The sequence below is a fragment of the Salmo trutta genome, chromosome 9, assembly GCF_901001165.1.
Source record: "Salmo trutta chromosome 9, fSalTru1.1, whole genome shotgun sequence".
Taxonomy (NCBI): domain Eukaryota; kingdom Metazoa; phylum Chordata; class Actinopteri; order Salmoniformes; family Salmonidae; genus Salmo; species Salmo trutta.
In genome coordinates, this window is record NC_042965.1 from 22,413,540 (window position 1) to 22,436,481 (window position 22,942).

A 22,942-nucleotide genomic window follows, 5' to 3' on the forward strand; every position below is an offset into this window, starting at 1 on the left:
ACGGTTGTTAGAGCTGAGTTCACAATAGCTGCCCATCCATCACTCACTGTATTAAAACATGCTCACCAAATAAAGCCAGTAAACCTTTACTATTTTTATTGATTCTGTTTAAAATGAGAAACAGATCAATATCTACTTGTCAAGAAAGACCCACTGGCTTTATGAGTCAACTCCTAATTAATAAATATGAAAGATTGAAAAAAAGAAACAGAAAGAAAACAGACAAAAGAGATCATATCAGTGACCGTTGATAAAGAATGCATGCACAATATGACGTTAGTGTGGATGCCTGAGTATTTTTCTCTTGGGTCAAGAAATAAACTGATTAACGAGCAAAGGACAAACCTCTACGGAACAAAAGGCAAGATTTCATTAAGTTATATCAATAAATCATATCAAAGACTAATGTCCAGTGTGTTTGTGTTTGTCCAGTTTGTATGATTCCACAATAACAAGATCGTCTGGGTTGATTGATGAGGAGCAGATGAGAGCTGAAGGGATAACGGGGCTATTGTGAGACCATTGAGGAGATAAGAAATATCTTTATGGTTTGAGATACAATTTAGAGTGACCTTGCCTGGTTCCTTTGTTATTGATGAATTGTTACACTAAGTTAAAGAGTTTACATATGAGTTTGGCAAGCAAGAGATAAATGGCAAACAGTGCAGTAACTAAGGATGGGACCATGCAGCCATGCATTGTGGGACACTGGAGGATAGCTGTATCCACTCACATCTCCAACCCCAGTCCACCCAGCACTAACCCACCACCACTGTTCCCACAATAACTCTACATGGAGTGATTTGGCATATACATTCCACACATACCAACGTTCATTTATACTATGTATAAACAGTATGTGCTGTACACAAGTTGACTTGACATATGACCATGTCATCCTTGGCATCATTTATATCATTGGTAGAAGTGTTTGTAAAAGCATGGCATGACCAAATATTGATCCTCAATACAATGCTGTATTACATGCTACTCAACTGGTTGTTATAGATTCTATTTTCTTTCCCTCAATCAGCAAATTACTTAGTATACGTGATGTAGGAACAGCAGGTGTGTGTGTGTGTGTGTGTGTATATGCCAACGTCAGATGCTCAGAATGTGACTGTGAAAGGTAACCATGGAGACAGTAGCTTGCAGAGGGAGTCAGGCAGCTTTAGGGTCAGACAGGAGTAGGACAGTGTTTTCAACATGGGGCACCCCACAGCACACCCCGAGGACCAAAAAAACACAATAATCACAACATCATAACAGAGCCCACACAAACAACAAAAACCACAATCCCACATGCCGCAAACTGACATACTATGGGTAATTGAGTACTTTTTAAAACAAGTGCAGGATGATTTGCATAACAACACTAATAACAATATAGATAAATGGAAAGTACACTTTATAAGAAAGTAAAATCACAAACATAAATATGTAAATGTGGTGATTGGACATGGATCATAAAAATGACCATGCGGTGACTTGGTTCATAAATCCCTTACATTTATATTGTTCTTGTAAAATGAGATAGAGGCAAAGGAAAATAAGTGATTAGACAGACAGAATAATTGTCTACACAGCATACAGTGGGGAAATTGACTACTTCTCAATGTGTTTTTCTCAATTGCTGGCATCCTCTTTCCTCACATCCTTATCAAACCCCATTGGAGGAGAAGACCCAAGGTTCCTCCCCTCAGACATGCTCCTATGAGTTTTGAGAAGGACGCAAGGATAGAAAACACAAGGAATCAAGGAAAGACATTGGGAAAGGGCCACTATTTCCCCTCCTGGCTCCTGGTCCTATACAGCCCAGTGAGAGTCAGTGAGGCACAGGGTGAGCTACGGCCCCATCTCTGGTGGTCTTACCGGCAGGCCTTTCTGTCCTGGCTCTCCCTTGGCTCCTGCTACTCCCTGTATGGAAACATTGAGTCAAGAGTAATGGCACACTAGTGATAACTAGTTATCACTGGCACGAAAGTTCTGACTATGAGGGGTTGGGTTAAATGCGGAAGACACATTTCAGTTGAATGCATTCAGTTGTACAACTGACTAGGTATCTCCCTTTCCCTTTCTTTTGATGAAAAAGCAGCAGTAAAACCCATTCTCCGAGTTTGTGAGATCACTGGTTTGTATAGTTGACCATGGTGTAATCAGGTGCGACGTGTTGGTTTTTGCCACACTCATCAGGGCCACAGCTAGACAGGAAGTAGGTGGCTTACCGGCTCTCCTCTGAAACCTCTCTCTCCTGGATAACCCAGAGGACCCTAGGAAGCCAGAGGCAAGTTAGAAGGAGTTTTGTCTCTCTATCTAGGTGATGGAAAGAATGGGGAGGAAACATTAGGTGTGGTTTGGCCCTGGCCTGTGCATGGTACTCACTCTCTCCCCACGTTCTCCTTTCGGCCCCACCGGGCCCTGTAACCCGGGGGCACCCGACTTCCCCTGTAGAGAGACAGGAGAAAAGGTTCAAACAGACACATACACATTTGTTAAAGTGTACAGTAAGTGGATCTAATCTCACTCATAAGATTATTATTTCCATTGCACCATTACACACTGCCCACTATAGTCCTAAGGCAAAATCTTACGTTCTGTCCTGCTGGGCCAGGGGGTCCCACGGGGCCTTTGGGGCCTGGAGGACCTGTGTGATGGGATACATAAGGACTGTGAGCATCAACATAATAGGCAGCCTTTAGGTCAGGTTGCCTTTATAGGCCAAGATAGGTTCTTTTCAGACACACAAGGCAAATTGAGAATGAAAAGAGAGACAAAATAAAGGAGGAAAAAATGATGAATTATGGATGAACGATAGGAAAGGGTTTCATGTTACATGTGTGTTGAGGAACAGATGCAGGGTTAAGACAATCAGATTATGCAAAGGTATTTGGACTATGACATAAACCACTATAAAGTAAGTAAAGAAAATATACAGAAATCTCAGATGAATACTAACAACTGTGTCCACATTAAGTCTTTCTATTCCTACCCCCACCATAGGTGTGTATAGAATTACTGGCCTTGGCAAACCATTACAAATATGGACATGCTTGTTATAATGTTATAATGAACACTCTTAAATCTTCCTTGTTTGGTCATGATAGAAGTGATGCTGGATAAGTCTTATCCAAAATCCGATCAATCATAGGAGCTGGCCCAAGCTCACTTCTCTCACAGTTCACTTTAAACATGAGAATGGAAAAGGCTCATCTTGACACATGATTTGATGGAACACTGTTGATGCAAACTGAGGCAAGAGGGACAGGCAAACAACAAATCAATCCAACATTTGAGAGACTGGGAGCAAATCCAACTTCCTCTAAGGAAGTCAGGCATCTCCAGATGAGAGTTGAGGACAGGGGAGTTGTGTTTCAGTGAATCTGACAGAGAATGGAGACTTTTGAGTATTAACCCAAATTAATACTCAATTTAATCACTACACTGGCAAGATAATGAAACCAATATGTTACTGGCTAGTGGCTAGCGACCAGGAGAGAAAAACAGACATACTGACCAGCAGGTCCAGCAGGGCCTTGTGGGCCTTGGACAGGCATCCCTCGTGGGTCAGGAAAGGTGTTGGAGAGGAGCAGCTCCTTGCCCTGACCTGGAATACAGAGGATTCAGTGGTTAATAAAAAGGACAAAAGAGGGCTGAACCACATACCTGAAAATTACCTACAGGGGGCGATGTTCTCACACAAATGTTCAGGCTTCTTTCAGCACCATAAAGTATCAAACCTTTACACTGTCCATCTTTCATAAAGGTAAATGTAATATATATATATATATATGGCTGAATATCATAATTATCATATTGTTTGCACTCATTTGTATGTGTACTTCATGTCCTACAGGTACACATGGTACAGTATTTATTAAGAAAGCCTTGTGTCACCTCCATTGACATTGTGCTGACAGAGCACTTCTGAGCTGACCTATATCTATCTGTAGGGAAAGAGAGAGGGAGAGGGGTAGGACATGTCCAGTGATAGGTGGAAGTGTGTGGTTTTAAAGGGTTGTCTCAGGCTGGCAGGTAGCACTGTGCTGATGGAGTACCACAGAGGGGGAGAGCAGTGAGGGGAAGGCCTGTCAACGAGACACATCCTCCAGCTGCCAGACTGACTCTGATCCCTGTTCCAGCCCCACATAACCCTGCTAACAATAGCCCAGGAAAAGAGGTGTCCGTCTGTCTGTCTGCCTGCCTACCTATCTGCTTGTCCGTCCGTCCGTCCACCTGCCGGTCTGTCTCTATTGAAACATTATTTTATCTTCATCTCCAGCTCCTGTACTTAAACACCCTCTCTGATAGTGAGTCTCTGTCCATGTACTTTCCAACCCCACAGTATTCTACAATGTAATGCATATGATCTTCTAAGATGGTTGGGTTCCTACATCCCCTTATCCTCCTCCTCTCTACCTGTGACCCTGTCCCACCTTAAAGTTGGAGGGTTCAGTCCGATTCTGCTGCAGGAGATTCCAGCCTCCAAATCCAGACGGGACAGCCAATAAGCCAGGGCTTTCCAAAGGAAGCCCAGCACAGAACCCCTGCATCTGCTGCTTTCACTTTGATGTGAAAGAAACAGTTCACAGTCTCAGAATTCTCAATGCCAACATTAATTTACCCACAGCTAGAATTCTTCTGTCAACCTACACATCTGTGCACCGTTCAACACATTTCCTCCTCTCAGTCCTCATCCCTTCTCACTGCCTGGGCTCCACTGTTCAACACATTTCCTCCTCTCAGTCCTCATCCCTTCTCACTGCCTGGTCTCCAACCCTTAAGTGAGGCTTTATGAACCCCCCCAGCTGGTTCAACTCCACATCTGGAAGTGGTTGAGTGACATCAGCGGCGGACAGGTCCTTATCCCAGCATGTGACGTTTGGGTCAAGCCATTGCCACTCTCTTTCTCTCCCCAGACTCAGACCCTCTCAACCACTCAATCACCTTCCTCTCAGGCCTTTGGCAAGTACACATGACAGGTGAGAGGGAGAGGGAGCGTCCATTAAAACACATTGCATACATTTGTCTCTTTCTAATATCCTTACTTTTATTCCCTTTGCCATTCTCTCTGTTTCTCCTTCAGTTTCTCTCTCTTTCGCTCTCTCTCCCTCTCTTCTAACTCAAATAGATGTTCATCATGACTCTATGTAATGTAATTGGGACATTGGGAACATGTTGATTTTCAGTGGAAATAAACAGTATCACCTATTTAAAGATCTAAGCAAGGTAGAATCCTCAGCCCACACCTGTCACAAAAACGACTGTCTCTGCAGCTCCACTCATTTTGGAATCGATTATGTGTGGACTGAGGTCACTTCCTCCAGTTTGGCCCAGAAAAAGACCACCTATTGTGAGAAGGGGAGGGGTGAGGGTGGTTGTCTGACAGGGGTCGACTATCCATCCGTGTTTTTTCTTCTGGGACATCTCCAAGTTCATAATACTGGGGTGTGAAAACTCATGAGCTGCACTAGAATGGTCTACCGTTTTCACACAAACCCACTGAATGGAAAATTGTACCCAGATGAGCATAAGCGATGGTGGTACGGCGCACTTAGGGCTGTAAGGCAAGGACATTGGCCTACCCATGGACAGTGGCTACCTGTCATTCAGGGCAGGTGGGGCATGCCTGTTTTGCATGGTATTTTGGCATTAATACATGTCACATATCAGTGTGCAAACAATGTAAACAAAAGTTAATAAAGCTGCATACAAACGTAGTCTCTTTTTTGCTTTCTTGAGTAAGGCAGCTCCAAAATGCAGGTGTTTCAGCCTAGCTCAGTGCTTTCTGTGGTGGTGGGGCAGCCAGCGGAAAATATGGAGTGTAGGGGTTGGTAATGTTCTCTAGTTGTGCCGTTATTGGCTCAGTGTTCTGTCAGTCATGGGGACAATACGTTACCACCAAATCTAAGGGTAGAGCTCGAAAATTCAAGCCCCTTGGGTGCTGCCATAGAGTTACATTAGAAGTGCCCATCCAATAAGGCTCAAGGTCATTGGCCACAGATAAAATGTCAAATCATGTTATATCTACAGCAGTTTTGATTGGACTGATCATGTCGACATCATACTTTCAAAATCTTAGCTAGGAATCTAGTTGTCTTTATCATGAATCTAGTTAACAATCTACTGGCAAATCCTTTTCAATTCTTGTCATATGAAGAGGAATAATGAAGGGAAATTATAGATAAAACGTATTGGTGCTCATCGGCCATTGAACATTGCACAACATGTTGGAAATCGCAAATTCAACAATGAGTGATTTTGAAGGAATCAGTGGCTAACTGCAAGCATTGCAAAGCAATCACTAGCCTGCTATTCAGTGGAATGGGTGTGTGGTCCCAAGTCTGGGTTTAAGGGTCTCTTTTACAAACTTAAAAGGATAAACATTCAACATTGGCCATGGTGTCAATCCAGCATGACTTCTGCTGTGCTCAAAACAACTGGAAACTCAGAACTAGGAAATCTGATTTGAGTGAGTTCAAGACAACTGGGAACGATCTCCTACTGGGAAAATACGTTTTGAACGGTCATCCAACTCGGAATTCCAAGTAAGGAACTTAGGCTTCTTTCTAGAGCTCCGACCTGAAGTTCACTGACGTCATCATGATTGGACCTTTTTCAGAGATCCCAGTTGTCTTAAAAATATAATAAATCCAAAGAATGACTTTGATGACAAAGTTTGATGACAAACTTTGCCCACGAAGAACCGCCACCCCACCTTCCTGTTCAAGTGAGCACAGCACAACAAGGTGAGTCCAAAAATTGATTGATGCTGTTGCATAAATGATGTAATATGCCAGGGAGATAAGTATACTGCAGCTAAGAAAGTAATAATAAGTGTATGTTGTGTAATAAGCTGTTAGTAGCCCATGCATGAAAAAATTAAAAAAATAGTTTGCCCCACCAAGATTTACATGCCATAATCGCCACTGCCCATGACATCATATTTATAAACAAATTCTTTGAGTGTTCCATAACACAACTGTTAATCTGATTCATTGAGTGTGTGTGGTGATGGATATGTCTGTAAAGTATAGTGGTGCTTCTCTTACCCCGGTCCGGCTCTGCGATGCGGGCACTGGCTGGGGCCGGGGGTCCAGGGGGTCCAGGAGGTCCAGGAAGCCCAGGTAGACCCCTCTCTCCTGGGAGACCTGATGGACCTTTGGGTCCTGGGGGAGGGGAGATACACCACACTGTTTCACTGAGGGACAGCATTGGCATGACAACAATGGAAAAGGTAGGAAAAAACTCCATGACAAAAGCAAGAATCAGCATTGGGACAGCATTCAAATCAAATCAAGCTTCAGGATAAAAAACTAAGAATACCAATAAAAACTGAATAAGACTAAAAAGCAGGTTCTCTGGCAGGCTATTCCAGAGGCTGGGGGCATAGTAACTAAAGGCTGTCTCTCCATGCCTCTTGGTCCAAGGCTTTGGGATAGTTAAAAGGACAGTGCCAGATGATCTGAGGACCCACTGGGCACATAACTTAAAAGCATATCTGACATGTATTGGGGTGCACAATCGTGGATTGATTTAAAAACCAATAGAATAATGTTAAAATTAATTATAAAACTCACAGGCAGCCAGTGCAGAGACCTTAAAACCAGCGTAATGTGTGCTCTCCGTCTGGTCTTGGTCAGTGCTCGAGCTACAGAATTCTGTAGGTTTTGCAGTTGACCAATGGCTTTCTTGGGTAGACCAGACTGGAGAGCATTACAGTAGTCAAGCCTGCTTGTAATAAAAGCATGGATGAGCTCTCTGTATCAGCCTGAGAGAGAAATGGCGCACCCTGGCAATGTTCCTCAGGTGGTAAAAAGCTATTTTGGTCACGTGTGATTCAAAATTGAGTTCAGAATCAAAAATGACACCTAGGTTTTTTACCTGGTGTTTTATCTTATTTGCCCGTGAATAAAAATGTGCAGCCAGATTCTCTCTCTGTGCTTTGGCTCCAACAATAAGTACCCCCGTCATGTCTTGATTTAGCTGGAGGAGGTTGTGAGCCATCCAAGTATTTAAATCACTAATACAGTCTAATAATTTATCCGTGGAGTTAAAATCCTCTGGTGACACAGAAATGTAAAGTTTTGTATCGTCTGAATAGTAGTGAAAATCAATGCTGTGTCACACCCTGATCGGTTTCACCTGTCTTTCTGCTTGTCTCCACCCACCTCCAGGTGCCGCCCATCTTCCCCATTATCCCCTGAGCATTTATACCTGTGTTCTCTGTTTGTCTGTTGCCAGTTCGTCTTGTCTTGTAACGTCTTACCAGCATGCTTCCCCGGTTTCCTGTTTCGCAAGTGTTCGTTTCCTAGTTTTCCCAATTCTGACCATTTTGCCTGCCCTGACCCCGAGCATGCCTGCTGTCCTGTACCTGCCTGACTCTGACCTGATTACGAACCTCTGCCTGTCCTCGACCTGCCCTTATCCTCATCCTGTGTCTGCATCTGGGTCATATCCTGAGTCGTGATATGCTGTGCTTTCTTACAAGGCTGCCAAGGGTTAACATATATAAACTGAGCATGATCATTCATGATCATTGCAACTCCACGAGGTGAGATCTTGCATGGAGCCCCAGGCCGAGGGAGATTGACAGGTCTTTTGTGTTTCTTCCATTTACGAATAATCGCACCAAATGTTGTCACCTTCTCACCAAGCTGCTTGGCGATGGTCTTGTAGCCCATTCCAGCCTTGTGTAGGTCTACAATCTTGTCCCTGACATCCTTGGAGAGCTCTTTGGTCTTGACCATGGTGGAGAGTTTGGAATCTGATTGATAGATTGCTTCTGTGGACAGGTGTCTTTTATACAGGTAACAAGCTGAGATTAGGAGCACTCCCTTTAAGAGTGTGCTCCTAATCTCAGCTCGTTACCTGTATAAAAGACACCTGGGAGCCAGAAATCTTTCTGATTGAAATGGGGTCAAATACTTATTTCCCTCATTAAAATGCAAATCAATTTATAACATTTTTTACATGCGTTTTTCTGGATTTTTTTGTTGTCATTCTGTCTCTCACTGTTCAAATAAACCTACTATTAAAATTATAGACTGATCATTTCTTTATCAGTGGGCAAACGTACAAAATCAGCAGGGGATCAAATACTTTTTTCCTTCACTGTATGTTGGCTCTTAGATAATTTACCACTTTAACTAAGGCTGTGCTGTGGTGGGCACAAAAAACACAAAAAAACTGATTGGAATAAAAAATAAAAAACAGTTGGCACTTAAAAAATAATTTAGCTGTATGAAAACCAATTTCTCCACAATTTTGCTTAAGAATGGAAGGTATTTTGGCCTAAAATTGCTAAGAGCTGAAGAATCTAGATTACTTTTCTTCAGAAGTTTCTTCAGTTTTTAGTGCAGTGGGGAAAGTGCCCGGTGACTGGAGAGAAACTTTTATTCTCTTTTGGTATATCATTAGATTTTTCATTGAGTATTTTCATCATTTCAAAGGGCACCAGATAGGTGAACCCATGATGAAGAGGTTTCACCCTATGTTGCCTTTCCTGGCATGCCGCACAATGGCAGGGGAGCGCTGGTGAACCTAGACAAATTGGTAGGGTACAGGGCTGTATAGATGTATAGTAGATAATGTGAAGGGAGGGAGAATGGGGGAGAGAGAAAGTGAGCGATGCATGGTGTATTAGGTTTCTGTGCTTGGTGGTTAACATCAGCAGCAGGCAAGGAGAGGAGAGAGCAGGCTGAGCGACTGACTGCTGTTCAGCTTTAATTAACAGGCTCGTAATGGCTGTGTGGGAGCTCAAAAGAGGACCTGGGAAAACTCAAATAAACACTATTAAACGTTGGAGCATATTAGCGGCACTGGTGCGCAATAAATTAAATGCTGCCTGCGTCTGCATGAGCCGGAGTGTGAGAGCGCTCACAGTTGTGTGTGTGTGCATTACCAGTCCCAACAAGCCAGCCCGTGAAAGTGTTTCTCTCTCCCTCCCACATCGGTTTCTCCTTTTGTTGAAAAAAGGTGAGAAAGAAAAGCTGAGATGTGACTTGTCCCTGTGGCCCAGCTGGATTGGCCTGCTCCATTCACAAACCCAAACAAAGTGCCTCACCTCCGCACCACAGCAACATCTGACCTCATTGTTTGCACTTTCCTGAGGTAATGCTGTGCTCAACATGACCCCCCCTCTCACTCACACACACACACACACACACACACACACACACACACACACACACACACACACACACACACACACACACACACACACACACACACACACACACACACACACACACACACACACACACACACACACACACACACACACACACCATCTATCTCCTTCTATCTCTTTGTCTTGTGAACCTGAATAATGCCTGGAGGGTGATGCAACTGACAACAGCTATCACTGATTGTATTATCAGCTATGAATAACTTGGCATAGGAGAGGGTCATTTGTAATGTGTTATTACAGCTCTAATTGGATTTGACACCTCGCTGATTCATTTTCACTTTGCTTTGGAAAACATTGCAGCAAAGACTGGCTGTGTTGTGGTTCTGCACACACTCAATTCTACCTGAAGGACCATGACCCATGGTCAGCAGCACAGTGGCACAGCACAAAGTGGCTCAATCTCCACAGTCTATGTGTTAGCATGACGTTAGGGCAAACTAGGCTCTATTTTTCCAGCAGGATAATGGGGCCCTGGAGCAGCTGTGGGCTACAGTGTCAAGGTGTGAGTAAAATTGTGTGTGTGCACGTGTGTGTTTGGTGTGTGTGTGTGTGTGTGTGTGTGTGGGTGTGTGTGCGTGCGTTCGTGCGTGCATGCGTGCGTGTAAGGGAATCGTAGTTCTTCTGTACAGGAAACACATGTCCTGTCTTTGTGCTGATTCAGGGAAAAACAACCCAAAATACATCAGTGCACGGCTCCACACACCCCAACACTAACTCCAACCTCACACTGCTTCCATCCCTGCGGAAGTCCCTGAGTGTGACAACAGTCTCCCCTTGAGTCTTTAGGAATCTGTCTGAACCACTTTTACACCACTGCTGAGTTCATTCATTTCCCTTCCTCCTAAACTCTTGCTACCAAACATGCTCTCATAAGGCTCAGGGTTTCAGTAACATCAAACACATTCTTGTCAATGTTATCATTTCTAGTATGTGCAATGTACAGGAAGAATTCAGCATATAGGGGAGAAAATAGTTTGTAATAGAAACCCTGAGAATACACATAATATAACGGAGATAGCAAAAACAAGGCAACAATAAACACGTCGTCCCCCACCACTGATGCAGCTTGTGACTAACACATTTCTGTGAATTACTACAGCTCCCACCTTGGGCCAATCAGTGCAATTTTGTAAATGCCGGATCTCTATGGCAAGACACATCATTCACCCAAGTTTAGTCAAAATCAGCCCAGTGCCGTCTGAGATATCGCGTGTGACTAGCGTACAAAAGAATGTACGAATGAATGTACGTACGTACGGACGGAGACAGATCCACCGTTCCCTCCCCGATTTCATCGTGGGGGACAACAATAACACCGCAGACATATGGAAGACATAAGGAGACAGGACTTGTACACATAGCTCATGTTCATTTCAGATTGGATTCACATGGTGTTTCTCAAAAAGTGGGTTTGTCGTTTAACTTTTGCTCTACATCTCATTTCTACCAAGCAGCAGCAGCAGGCAGAGAGCAGGGGTCATATGTCCCTCAGAGAGGGAGGGGTACACTGTCTGCTTGTTCCATACAGAGAGGAACCAGAACCACAGCCACCAGCTCCAACATTCTACATTTACATTTGAGTAATTTAGCAGACGCTCTTATCCAGAGCAACTTACAGGAGCACATGTATGACAAACTTATATTACTATGTATTTTATTGTCATTAAACTCATAACTGCTCGGGTATGCCTAGGGATTTCTTGTTTTCGGACTGTTATTTATTATTTGTCCGTAACCATTTACCCTCGAATATAAGCAACAGATATATGCTTTTCTTTATGTTGCTGAACGAATCAACTCTGGTTAGTCAGCAGGCAGGAACAACAGCGAGTATTGCGAGCCATAGGGGAGTTTTGTGTAGTCTGAAGAGAAATATTTTTGGCGGGCTGCTGGAAACCATGCTGAATCAGCGAACTTTGTATTTAGTAAGTCTTATGGTTGAAAAGTCTGTAAGTTATCACCATGTTGTCCGCAGAGGAACTGCTGTGTTTTTTATGGACTACACATGGCTTTGTGGAATGGCCGAGTGGTTTCACAGAAAGACAAACACTCTGATGCAGGATGTCATGATGCAATTTGTTGAGATAGAGCTGAGTGACTTTTCCGCGATTGTTTCAGGCCTTAAGTCAACAGGTAGTAACATACACTCCGGGTTCTTGTCTGCCCTGGCCTAGTGAGAGTACTGTCATAGTTGTCTTAGAGACAATGGGTTAAGTGGGTGGGTACACATACAATCCCCCTGTCCCTACACTGATCTTCACCATCTTTACCACAAGCGTATTTATTGACAAACAGTGTCAATGTCTTGTAAGACAAGAAGCATTTGTTTGACATCGGTGCACCCTGCTTAATCAACTGTAAATCTGGAATTATCTGTTATTCATGAAACAAACATCTACTGAGTACAGTCTGTTATTATCATATTTCAGCCAAAAGGAATGACTGTCACAAATTTGGAGGCTTACGCAATTTTACAGTGAAATCGGTGGTTGTTATAAATCATACACTCTGTCATTGTCTAGTTACAGTAAGTATCTTACCCACTGGTCCTGGGGTCCCCTTAGATCCTTGGGTCCCAGAAGGGCCTCTCAACCCAGCCTCGCCGCTGGGGCCACTGGGGCCCGGCAGTCCCCGAGACCCTAGCTTCCCTGAGCAAACACAGTGGACAGACACTAGTAACCATTGAGCCATACTGATACAGCCACAAATAAGAGTTTGTGTTACAAAGCAATGACTGACTTGACACCCCAAACCTACCATCTTGTCCAGGGGTACCGTCTCTGCCTCTATCGCCCTGTGGACCTGTGTGTTTGGGAAGAAATAGACAGGCATCAGAGAGCAGACAAGGGCCCAGGGAAAAATGGAGAGAAAGGGGTCGTCCATTGCCTTGTGTGGAAAAATGGACTAGACTTTGAGTGATTCCTGAGGTGAAGGGTCACCAGATGGAGGTGGCAGAGCAGCTGAGCCGTGCACTGAATTAGATAAACTCGCTGAAAGACTAAGCACTGAGATGTTAATTAGGGCCACAGAGGTGCCAGAGAGGAACAAATCCCTTAGCTAGTCATGGGAAACTAAAACCCAAGAGTCCCACACAGGGCAGCAGATTCTGCGAAATTAAAGCTCCTATATTGTAGTGAAACTCAAAACGTACAGTACCAGTCAAAAGTTTGGACACACTTACTCATTCAGGGTTTTTCATTTGCTTTTACGATTTTCTACATTATAGAATAATAGTGAAGACATCAAAACTATGAAATAATACATGAAATCATGTAGTAACCAAAAAAGCGTTAAACAAATGAAAATATATTTTAAAGTAGCCACGCTTTGCCTTGATGACAGCTTTGCACAATCTTGGCATTCCCTCAACCAGCTTCATGAGGTAGTCACCTGGAATGCATTTCAATTTACAGGGGTGCCTTGTTAAAAGTTAATTTGTGGAATTTCTTTCCTTCTTAATGCGTTTGAGGCTATCAGTTGTGTTGTGACAAGGTAGGGGGGTATACAGAAGATAGACCTATTTGGTAAAAGACCAAGTCCATATTACGGCAAGAACAACTCAAATAAACAAAGAGAAATGACTTTGAAAGTTTCTTCAAATAAAATCAACTCAAATTTTATTGGTCACATACACATCGTTAGCAGATGCTAATGCAAGTGTAGCGAAATGCTTGTGCCTCTAGTTCCGACAGTGCAAGTAAACTAACAATTTCCCAAATACTACCTAATACACTCAAATTTAAAGGGGTGAATGAGAATATGTACATATAAATATACTGCTCAAAAAAATAAAGGGAACACTTAAACAACACAATGTAACTCCAAGTCAATCACACTTCTGTGAAATCAAACTGTCCACTTTGGAAGCAACACTGATTGACAATAAATTTCAAATGCTGTTGTGCAAATGGAATAGACAACAGGTGGAAATTATAGGCAATTAGCAAGACACCCCCAATAAAGGAGTGGTTCTGCAGGTGGTAACCACAGACCACTTCTCAGTTCCTATGCTTCCTGGCTGATGTTTTGGTCACTTTTGAATGCTGGCGGTGCTTTCACTCTAGTGGTAGCATGAGACGGAGTCTACAACCCACACAAGTGGCTCAGGTAGTGCAGCTCATCCAGGATGGCACATCAATGCGAGCTGTGGCAAGAAGGTTTGCTGTGTCTGTCAGCGTAGTGTCCAGAGCATGGAGGCGCTACCAGGAGACAGGCCAGTACATCAGGAGACGTGGAGGAGGCCGTAGGAGGGCAACAACCCAGCCGCAGGACCGCTACCTCCGCCTTTGTGCAAGGAGGAGCAGGAGAAGCACTGCCAGAGCCCTGCAAAAGGACCTCCAGCAGGCCACAAATGTGCATGTGTCTGCTCAAATGGTCAGAAACAGACTCCATTAGGGTTGTATGAGGGCCCGACATCCACAGGTGGGGGTTGTGCTTACAGCCCAACACCGTGCAGGACGTTTGGCATTTGCCAGAGAACACCAAGATTGGCAAATTTGCCACTGGCGCCCTGTGCTCTTCACAGATGAAAGCAGGTTCACACTGAGCACGTGACAGACGTGACAGAGTCTGGAGACGCCGTGGAGAACATTCTGCTGCCTGCAACATCCTCCAGCATGACCGGTTTGGCGGTGGGTCAGTCATGGTGTGGGGTGGTATTTCTTTGGGGGGCCGCACAGCCCTCCATGTTCTCGCCAGAGGTAGCCTGACTGCCATTAGGTACCTAGATGAGATCCTCAGACCCCTTGTGAGACCATATGCTGGTGCGGTTGGCCCTGGGTTCCTCCTAATGCAAGACAATGCTAGACCTCATGTGGCTGGAGTGTGTCAGCAGTTCCTGCAAGAGGAAGGCATTGATGCTATGGACTGGCCCGCCCGTTCCCCAGACCTGAATCCAATTGAGCACATCTGGGACATCATGTCTCGCTCCATCCACCAACGCCACTTTGCACCACAGACTGTCCAGGAGTTGGCCGATGCTTTAGTCCAGGTCTGGGAGGAGATCCCTCAGGAGACCATCCGCCACCTCATCAGGAGCATGCCCAGGCATTGTAGGGAGGTCATACAGGCACGTGGAGGCCACACACACTACTGAGCCTCATTTTGACTTGTTTTAAGGACATTAAATCAAAGTTGGATCAGCCTGTAGTGTGGTTTTCCACTTTAATTTTCAGTGTGACTCCAAATCCAGACCTCCATGGGTTGATAAATTGGATTTCCATTGATTATTTTTGTGTGATTTTGTTGTCAGCACATTCAACTTTGTAAAGAAAAAAGTATTTAATAAGATTATTTCTTTCATTCAGATCTGGGATGTGTTGTTTAAGTCTTCCCTTTATTTTTTTGAGCAGTGTATATGGACGGGCGATGGCCAAGCGGCATAGGCAATGTGCAATAGAGTATATACATATCATATGAGTAATGTAAGATATGTAAAGATTATTAAAGTGGCATTGTTTAACCTGCCTGGGATAGGGGGCAGTATTTTCACGGCCGAATAAAAAACGTACCCGATTTAATCTGGTTACTACTCTTGCCCAGAAACTACAATATGCATATAATTAGTAGATTTGGATAGAAAACACTCTAAAGTTTCTAAAACTGTTTGAATGGTGTCTGTGAGTATAACAAAACTCATATGGCAGGCAAAAATCTGAGAAGATTCCAAGCAGGAAGTGGCCTGTCTGACAATTTGTAGTCCTTCTGTTGCATCTCTATCGAAATTACAGTATCTGAGCTAATACGTGACACTTTCTAAGGCTCTCTAAAGCCTTCAGAAACCGGATTGACGCGTCTCCTGTCTCTGGGCAGATAACAGGAGCACAGTTTGTCAGTGGACTGCCTGGTGACAGAGAGACTGGAGATGCGCGTTCACGAGACCTCGCCATTTTTTTCTTTCCCTCTTTGAATGAATACACCATTGTCCGGTTGGAATATTATCGCTATTTTACGAGAAAAATAGCATAAAAATTGATTTTAAACAGTTGGCGGGTGTCTGAATAGCTAGCCTGTGATGGCTGAGCTATGTACTCAGAATATTGCAAAATGTGCTTTCGCCGAAAAGCTATTTTAAAATCTGACATAGCGATTGCATAAAGGAGTTCTGTATCTATAATTCTTAAAATAATTGTTATGTATTTTGGCAATGTTTATGATGAGTAATTTAGTAAATTCACCGGAAGTTTTCGGTGGGTATGCTAGTCCTGAACATCACATGCTAATGTAAAAAGCTGGTTTTTGATATAAATATGAACTTGATTGAACAAAACATGCATGTATTGTATAACATAATGTCCTAGGAGTGTGATCTGATGAAGATCATCAAAGGTTAGTGCTGCATTTAGCTGTGGTTTGGGTTTTTGTGACATATATGCTTGCTTTGAAAATGGCTGTGTGATTATTTTTGGCTGTGTACTCTCCTAACATAATGTAATGTTTTGCTTTCGCTGTAAAGCCTTTTTGAAATTGGACAATGTGGTTGGATTAACGAGAGTCTTATCTTTCAAATGGTGTAAAATAGTCGTATGGTTGAAAAATTGAAATTACTGCATTTTTCAGGTATTTTTTATTTCGCGCCACGTTCTTCCATTGGATATTTGGCGAGGTGTTCCACTAGCGGAACGTCTAGATGCAAGAGGTTAACTTGTTATGGATAGGGGGCAGTATTTTCACGGCCGGATTAAAAAACGTACCCGATTTAATCTGATTATTACTCCTGCCCAGAAACTAGAATATGCATATAATTATTAGCTTTGGATAGAAAACACTCCAAAGTTTCTAAAACTGTTTGAATGGTGTCTGTGAGTATAACAGAACTCATTTGGCAGGCCAAAACCTGAGACGATTCCAAACAGGAAGCGCCCTCTCTGACCATTTCTTGACCTTCTTGATCATCTCTATCCAAAACAGGGGATCTCTGCTGTAACGTGACATTTTCTAACGCTCCCATAGGCTCTCAGAAGGCGCCAGACCGTTGAATGATGACTTTGCAGGCCATGGCTGAAAAACAGTAGCGCATTTGGATAGTGGTCGATCTGAGAACAATGAGAATGGTGCGCGCGTGCACGAGAAGAGTCCATTTTACTTTCTCTGTCTTTGAACGAAAACAACGACTCCCGGTCGGAATATTATCGCTTTTTTACGAGAAAAATCGCATAAAAATTGATTTTAAACAGCCTTTGACATGCTTCGAAGTACGGTAATGGAATATTTTGAATTTGTTTGTCACGAAACGCGCCGGGTGCGTCACCCTTCGTTACCCTTTGGATAGTGTCTTGAACGCACAACAAAACACCACTATTTGGATATAACTATGGATTATTTGGAACCAAACCAACATTTGTTATTGAAGTAGAAGTCCTGGGAGTGCATTCTGACGAAGAACAGCAAAGGTAATCCAATTTTTTTATATAAATATGAACTTGATTGAACAAAACATGCATGTATTGTATAACATAATGTCCTAGGAGTGTCATCTGATGAAGATCATCAAAGGTTAGTGCTGCATTTAGCTGTGGTTTTGTTTTTTGTGACATTATATGCTAGCTTGAAAAATGGGTGTCTGATTATTTCTGGCTGGGTACTCTGCTGACATAATCTAATGTTTTGCTTTCGCTGTAAAGCCTTTTTGAAATCGGACAGTGTGGTTAGATAAAGGAGAGTCTTGTCTTTAAAATGGTGTAAAATAGTCATATGTTTGAAAAATTGAAGTTTTCGGATTTTCGAGGACTTTGTATTTCGCGCCACGCCCATCATTAGATATTGGAGCAGGTGTTCCGCTAGCGGAACGTCTAGATGTAAGAGGTTAAAGTGACTAGTGGGATGGTAACGGTGTGAACAGGCAGTGGCTCGGGTGGTTTTTGTCCTTGATGATCTTTTTGGCCTTCCTGTGACATAGGGTACTGTAGGTGTCATGGAGGGCAGGTAGTTTGCCCCCGGTGATGTGTTGTGCAGACCGCACCACACTCTGGAGAGCCTTGTGGTTGAGGGCAGTGCAGTTGTCGTGCCAGGCTGTGATACAGCCCGACAGGATGCTCTCGATTGTGCATCTGTAAAAGTTTGTCTGCGTTTTGGGTGACAAGCCAAATTTCTTCAGCCTCCTGAAGTTGAAGAGTTGCTGTTGCGCCTTCTTCATCACACTGTCTGTGTGGGTGGACCATTTCAGTTTGTCTGTGATGTGTACGCCAAGGAACTTAAAACTGTCCACCATCGCCACTGCTGTCGCTTCAATGTGGATAGGGGGTGCTCCTTTCTTTTGTTGACGTTGAGTGAGAGGTTGTTTTCCTGACACCACACTCCGAGTACCCTCACCTCCTCCCTGTAGGCGTTGTTGGTAATCAAGCCCACTACTGTTGTGTCATCTGCAAACTTGATGATTGAGTTGGAGGCGTGCATGGCCACGCAGTCGTGGGTGAACAGAGAGTACAGAAGGAGGCGGAGCACGCACCCTTGTGGGGCCCCAGTGTTGACGGTCAGCGAAGTTTCCTACCTTCACCACCTAGGGGCGGCACGTCAGAAAGTCCAGGACCCAATTGCACAGGGCGAGGTTGAGACCCAGGGTCTCCAGCTTGATGATGAGCTTGGAGGGTACTATGGTGTTGAATGCTGAGCTGTAGTCAATGAACAGCATTCTTACATAGGTATTCCTCTTGTCCAAATGGGATAGGGCAGTGTGCAGTGTGATGGCGATTGCATTGTCTGTGGACCTGTTGGGGCGGTATGCAAACTGAAGTGGGTCTAGGGCGGCCGGTAAGGTGGAGGTGATATGATCCTTGATTAGTCTTTCAAGCACTTCATGATGATAGAAGTGAGTGCTGCGAGGCGGTAGTCATTTAGTTCAGTTATCTTTGCCTTCTTGGGTACAGGAATAATGGTGGCCATCTTGAAGCATGTGGGGACAGCAGACTGGGATAGGGAGTGATTGAATATGTCCGTAAACACACAAGCCAGCTGGTCTACGCATGCTAAGGATGCCGTCTGGGCCAGCAGCCTTGCGAGGGTTAACATGTTTAAATGTTTTACTCACGTCAGCCACAGAGAAGGGGGGGTCCTTGTTAGCAGGCCGCAACGGTGGCACTGTTATCCTCAAAGCAGGCAAGAAGGTGTTTAGTTTATCTGAAAGCGTGACATCAGTGTCCATGACGAGGCTGGTTTTCTTTTTGTAGTCCGTGATTTCCTGTAGACCCTGCCACATATGTCTCATGTTTGAGCCGTTGAATTGCGACTCCACTTTGTCCCTGTACCGGCATTTCGCTTGTTTGATTGCCTTGTTTATATTCAGCCATATTCCCAGACCTCTTTCCATGGTTAAATGCGATGGTTTGCACTTTCAGTTTTGCGCAGATGCCGCCGTCCATCCCCGGATTCTGGTTAGGGTAGGTTTAATAGTCACAGTGGGTACAACATCTCCAATGCGCTTCTTTATAAACTCACTCACTGAGTCAGCGTATAGATCGATGTTGTTCTCTGAGGCTCACCGGAACATATCCCAGTCCACGTGATCAAAACAATCTTGAAGCGTGGATTCCAATTGGTCAGACCAGCGTTGAATGGTTCTAGTCACTGGTACATCCTGTTTGAGTTTTTGCCTATAAGACGCTTGGAGCAAGATGGCGTTGTAGTCAGATTTGCCGAAGAGAGGGTGGGGGAGGGCTTTGTATGCATCGTGGAAGTTAGAGTAGCAGTGATCAAGTATGTTACCCCCCGCGTGTAGTGCAATCAATCTGCTGATAGAATTTAGGTAGCCTTGCTCAGATTTGCTTTGTTAAAATCCCCAGCAACAATAAATGCAGCCTCAGGATATATGGTTTCCAGTTTATATAGAGTTCAGTGGAGTTCCTTGAGGTCCATCTTGGTGTCTGCTTGAGGGGGAATGTACAGAGCTATGACGATAACTGACGAGAATTCTCTTGGGAGGTAATATGGACAGCTTTTGATTTTAAGGAATTCTAGGTAGGGTGAGCAGGAGGACTTCAGGAGTTCCTGTAGGTTGTTATGATTACACCATGAGTCGTTAATCATGAAGCATATACCAGGAGTTCCTGTATGTTGTTATGATTACACCATGAGTCGTTAATCATGAAGCATATACCTCTGCCCTTCCTCTTCCCAGAAAGGTGTTTATCTCTGTCGGCGCGATACATGGAGAAGCCCGGTGGCTGAACCAATTCCGACAACATATCCCGAGAGAGCCATGTTTCCGTGAAACAGAGAATGTTACAATCTCTGATGTCTCTCTGGAAGGCAACCTTTGCTCGAATTTCATCTACCTTGTTGTCAAGAGACTGGACATTGGCGAGTAGTATACTGTGCACGTCTATGTGCACGTCTACGGAGCCTGACCAGGAGGCCGCTCCGTCTGCCCCTTCTGCAGCGCTGTTCTTTTGGGTCAGCTTCTGGGATTAGATTCATTGTCCTGGGTGGTGGTCCAAACAGAGCATCCACTTCGGGAAAGTCGTATTCCTTGTCGTAATGTTGGTAAGTTGACGTCGCTCTTATATCCAATAGCTCTTCCCGGTTGTATGTAGTAAGACTTAAGATTTCCTGGGGTAACAAGGTAAGAAATAATACATAAAAAACAAAATACTGCATAGTTTCCTAAGGACTCAAAGCGAGAGATGGTCGGCGCCATCTTGCTAAAAAAAAAGTTGCAAAATGCATCAAGCGCTATGATGAAACTGGCTCTCATGAGGACTGCCACAGGAAAGGAATACCCAGAGTTACCTCTGCTGCAGATGATAAGTTCATTAGAGTTACCAGCCTCAGAAATTGAGGCCCAAATAAATGCTTCACAGAGTTCAAGTAACAGACACATCTCCACATCAACTGTTCAGAGGAGACTGTGTGAATCAGGCCTTCATGTTCGAGTTGCTGCAAAGAAACCACTACTAAAGGGCTCCCATGTGGCGCAGCGGTCTAAGGCACTGCATCACAGTGCAAGAGGCGACACTACAGTCCCTGGTTTGAATCCAGGCCGTATCACATCCGGCCGTGATTGGGAGTCCTATAGGGCGGTGCACAAGTGGCCCAGCATTGTCTGGATTTGGCAGGTGGAGGCCGTCATTGTAAAGTAACTGGCTTGCCTAGTTAAATAAAGGTTAAATATATACAAAAAATAAAGGACACCAATAAGAAGAAGAGATTTGCTTGGGCCAAGAATCATAAGCAATGGACATTAGACCAGTGGAAATCTGTCCTTTGGTCTGATGAGTCCCAATTTGAGATTTTTGGTTCCAACCGCTGTGTCTTTGTGAGACGCAGAATAGGTGAACGAATAATCTCTGCATGTGTGGTTCCCTCTGTGAAGCATAGAGGAGGATGTGTGATGGTGTGGGGGTGCTTTGCTAGTGACACTGTCAGTGATTTACTTAGATTTCAAGGCACACTTAACCAGCATGGCTACCACAGCATTCTGCAGCGATATGCCATCCCATCTGGTTGTGCTTATTGGGACTATCATTTGTTTTTCAACACGACAATGACCCAACACATCTCCAGGCTGTATAAGGGCTATTTGACCAAGAAGGAGAGTGATGGAGTGCTGCATTAGATGACTTGGCCTCCACAATCACCTGACCTCAACCCAATTGAGATGGTTTGGGATGAGTTTGGACTGCAGAGTTAAGGAAAAGCAGCCAACAAGTGCTCAGCATATGTGGGATCTCCTTCAAGACTGTTGGAAAAGCATTCCAGGTGAAGCTGGTTTAGAGAATGCCAAGAGTGTGCAAAGCTGTCATCAAGGCAAAGGGTGGCTACTTTGAAGAATCTCAAATATAAAATATATTTTGATCTTTTTAACACTATTTTGGTTACAAATGATTCCATGTGTTATTTCATAGTTTTGATGTCTTCACTATGATTCTATAATGTAAAATAAAGAAAAACCCTTGAATGAGTAGGTGTGTCCAAACTTTTGACTGGTACTGTATACACAGAACAGATCATTTCTCTCTCTCTCAAAACTACTAAGACTGACCCACAAACATTGTCTGTGTGGTAGGACAAACATAATGGTGCATTTACATTCTTCTACAGGCATCAGGAGGCCAGTGATGATCTTAACCTGAGAGAGCCTTTGGCTAAAACAGATTTGAATGTAATTGGATGGAAGTTGATACACTATTGAAAAGCCTTTTGAAAGTGCACCAGCAGAACACTCTATCTTTCTAGCTGCAGCCAACACTGGGCTGAGCTCCAGGGAAGGAGAGGGCTTTCATGCCCTGAAGTGTTCACTTTCCACACAACAGAACCCTGAAAGAGAGCAGCACAGACAACTGGAAATTAGTGTGTGTGTGTGTGTGTGTGTGTGTGTGCGTGCGTGCGTGCGTGTGTGTGTGTGCGTGTGTGTGTGTGTGTGTGTGTGTGTGTGTGTGCGTGCGTGCGTGTGTGTGTGTGCGTGCATGTGCACGTCTCTCTCTTAGCGACAGAAGAAATATGATATGGGGGAGGAGAGCAGGTTGAGATGTAATGGAGAACGAATTACAGCACACGAAGAGAGCCGTGCAGAGTCATTTTCTAAGAAATTATCAAACATAACCTGCTTCACTCAAATCAGTAGGAATACATGGCTGTTCCTAAAATCTGCCCATACATGTGTATAGGAGACTTGTACGTACCTAAGGGTCCCCGCTCGCCAGGGGCTCCTTTGGTTTGTGGAGCCCCTGTCTGTGAGGAAGACTCCGGTGCCGTTCCTTCTTCACCCTGTAGGTGGCGGTGAGAAGTGGAGGCAGGAGAGGACAGCACTTGAACCTATTG

The 22,942-nt window shown here is 44.1% G+C and overlaps 1 protein-coding gene across 5 annotated transcripts in view; it reads right to left on the reverse strand.

Annotated features, from left to right (window-relative positions):
* The window catches only part of emid1 (EMI domain containing 1), a 98,871-nt gene that overhangs the window by 7,327 nt on the left and 68,602 nt on the right, over positions 1–22,942 (reverse strand). For 4 of the 5 annotated variants that reach the window (XM_029763051.1, XM_029763049.1, XM_029763048.1 and 1 more), the window contains 9 exons: positions 22,804–22,936; positions 12,947–12,991; positions 12,730–12,837; positions 7,050–7,166; positions 3,515–3,604; positions 2,592–2,644; positions 2,383–2,445; positions 2,226–2,270; positions 1,873–1,917 (listed from right to left, as the gene is read on the reverse strand). In XM_029763051.1, coding sequence (XP_029618911.1) covers positions 1,873–1,917; positions 2,226–2,270; positions 2,383–2,445; positions 2,592–2,644; positions 3,515–3,604; positions 7,050–7,166; positions 12,730–12,837; positions 12,947–12,991; positions 22,804–22,936 — 699 coding nt within the window. Of the gene's footprint in view, positions 1–79; positions 1,170–1,872; positions 1,918–2,225; positions 2,271–2,382; positions 2,446–2,591; positions 2,645–3,514; positions 3,605–7,049; positions 7,167–12,729; positions 12,838–12,946; positions 12,992–22,803; positions 22,937–22,942 lie in introns of those variants that run through there. The other variant, XM_029763052.1, reaches the window with a different exon arrangement.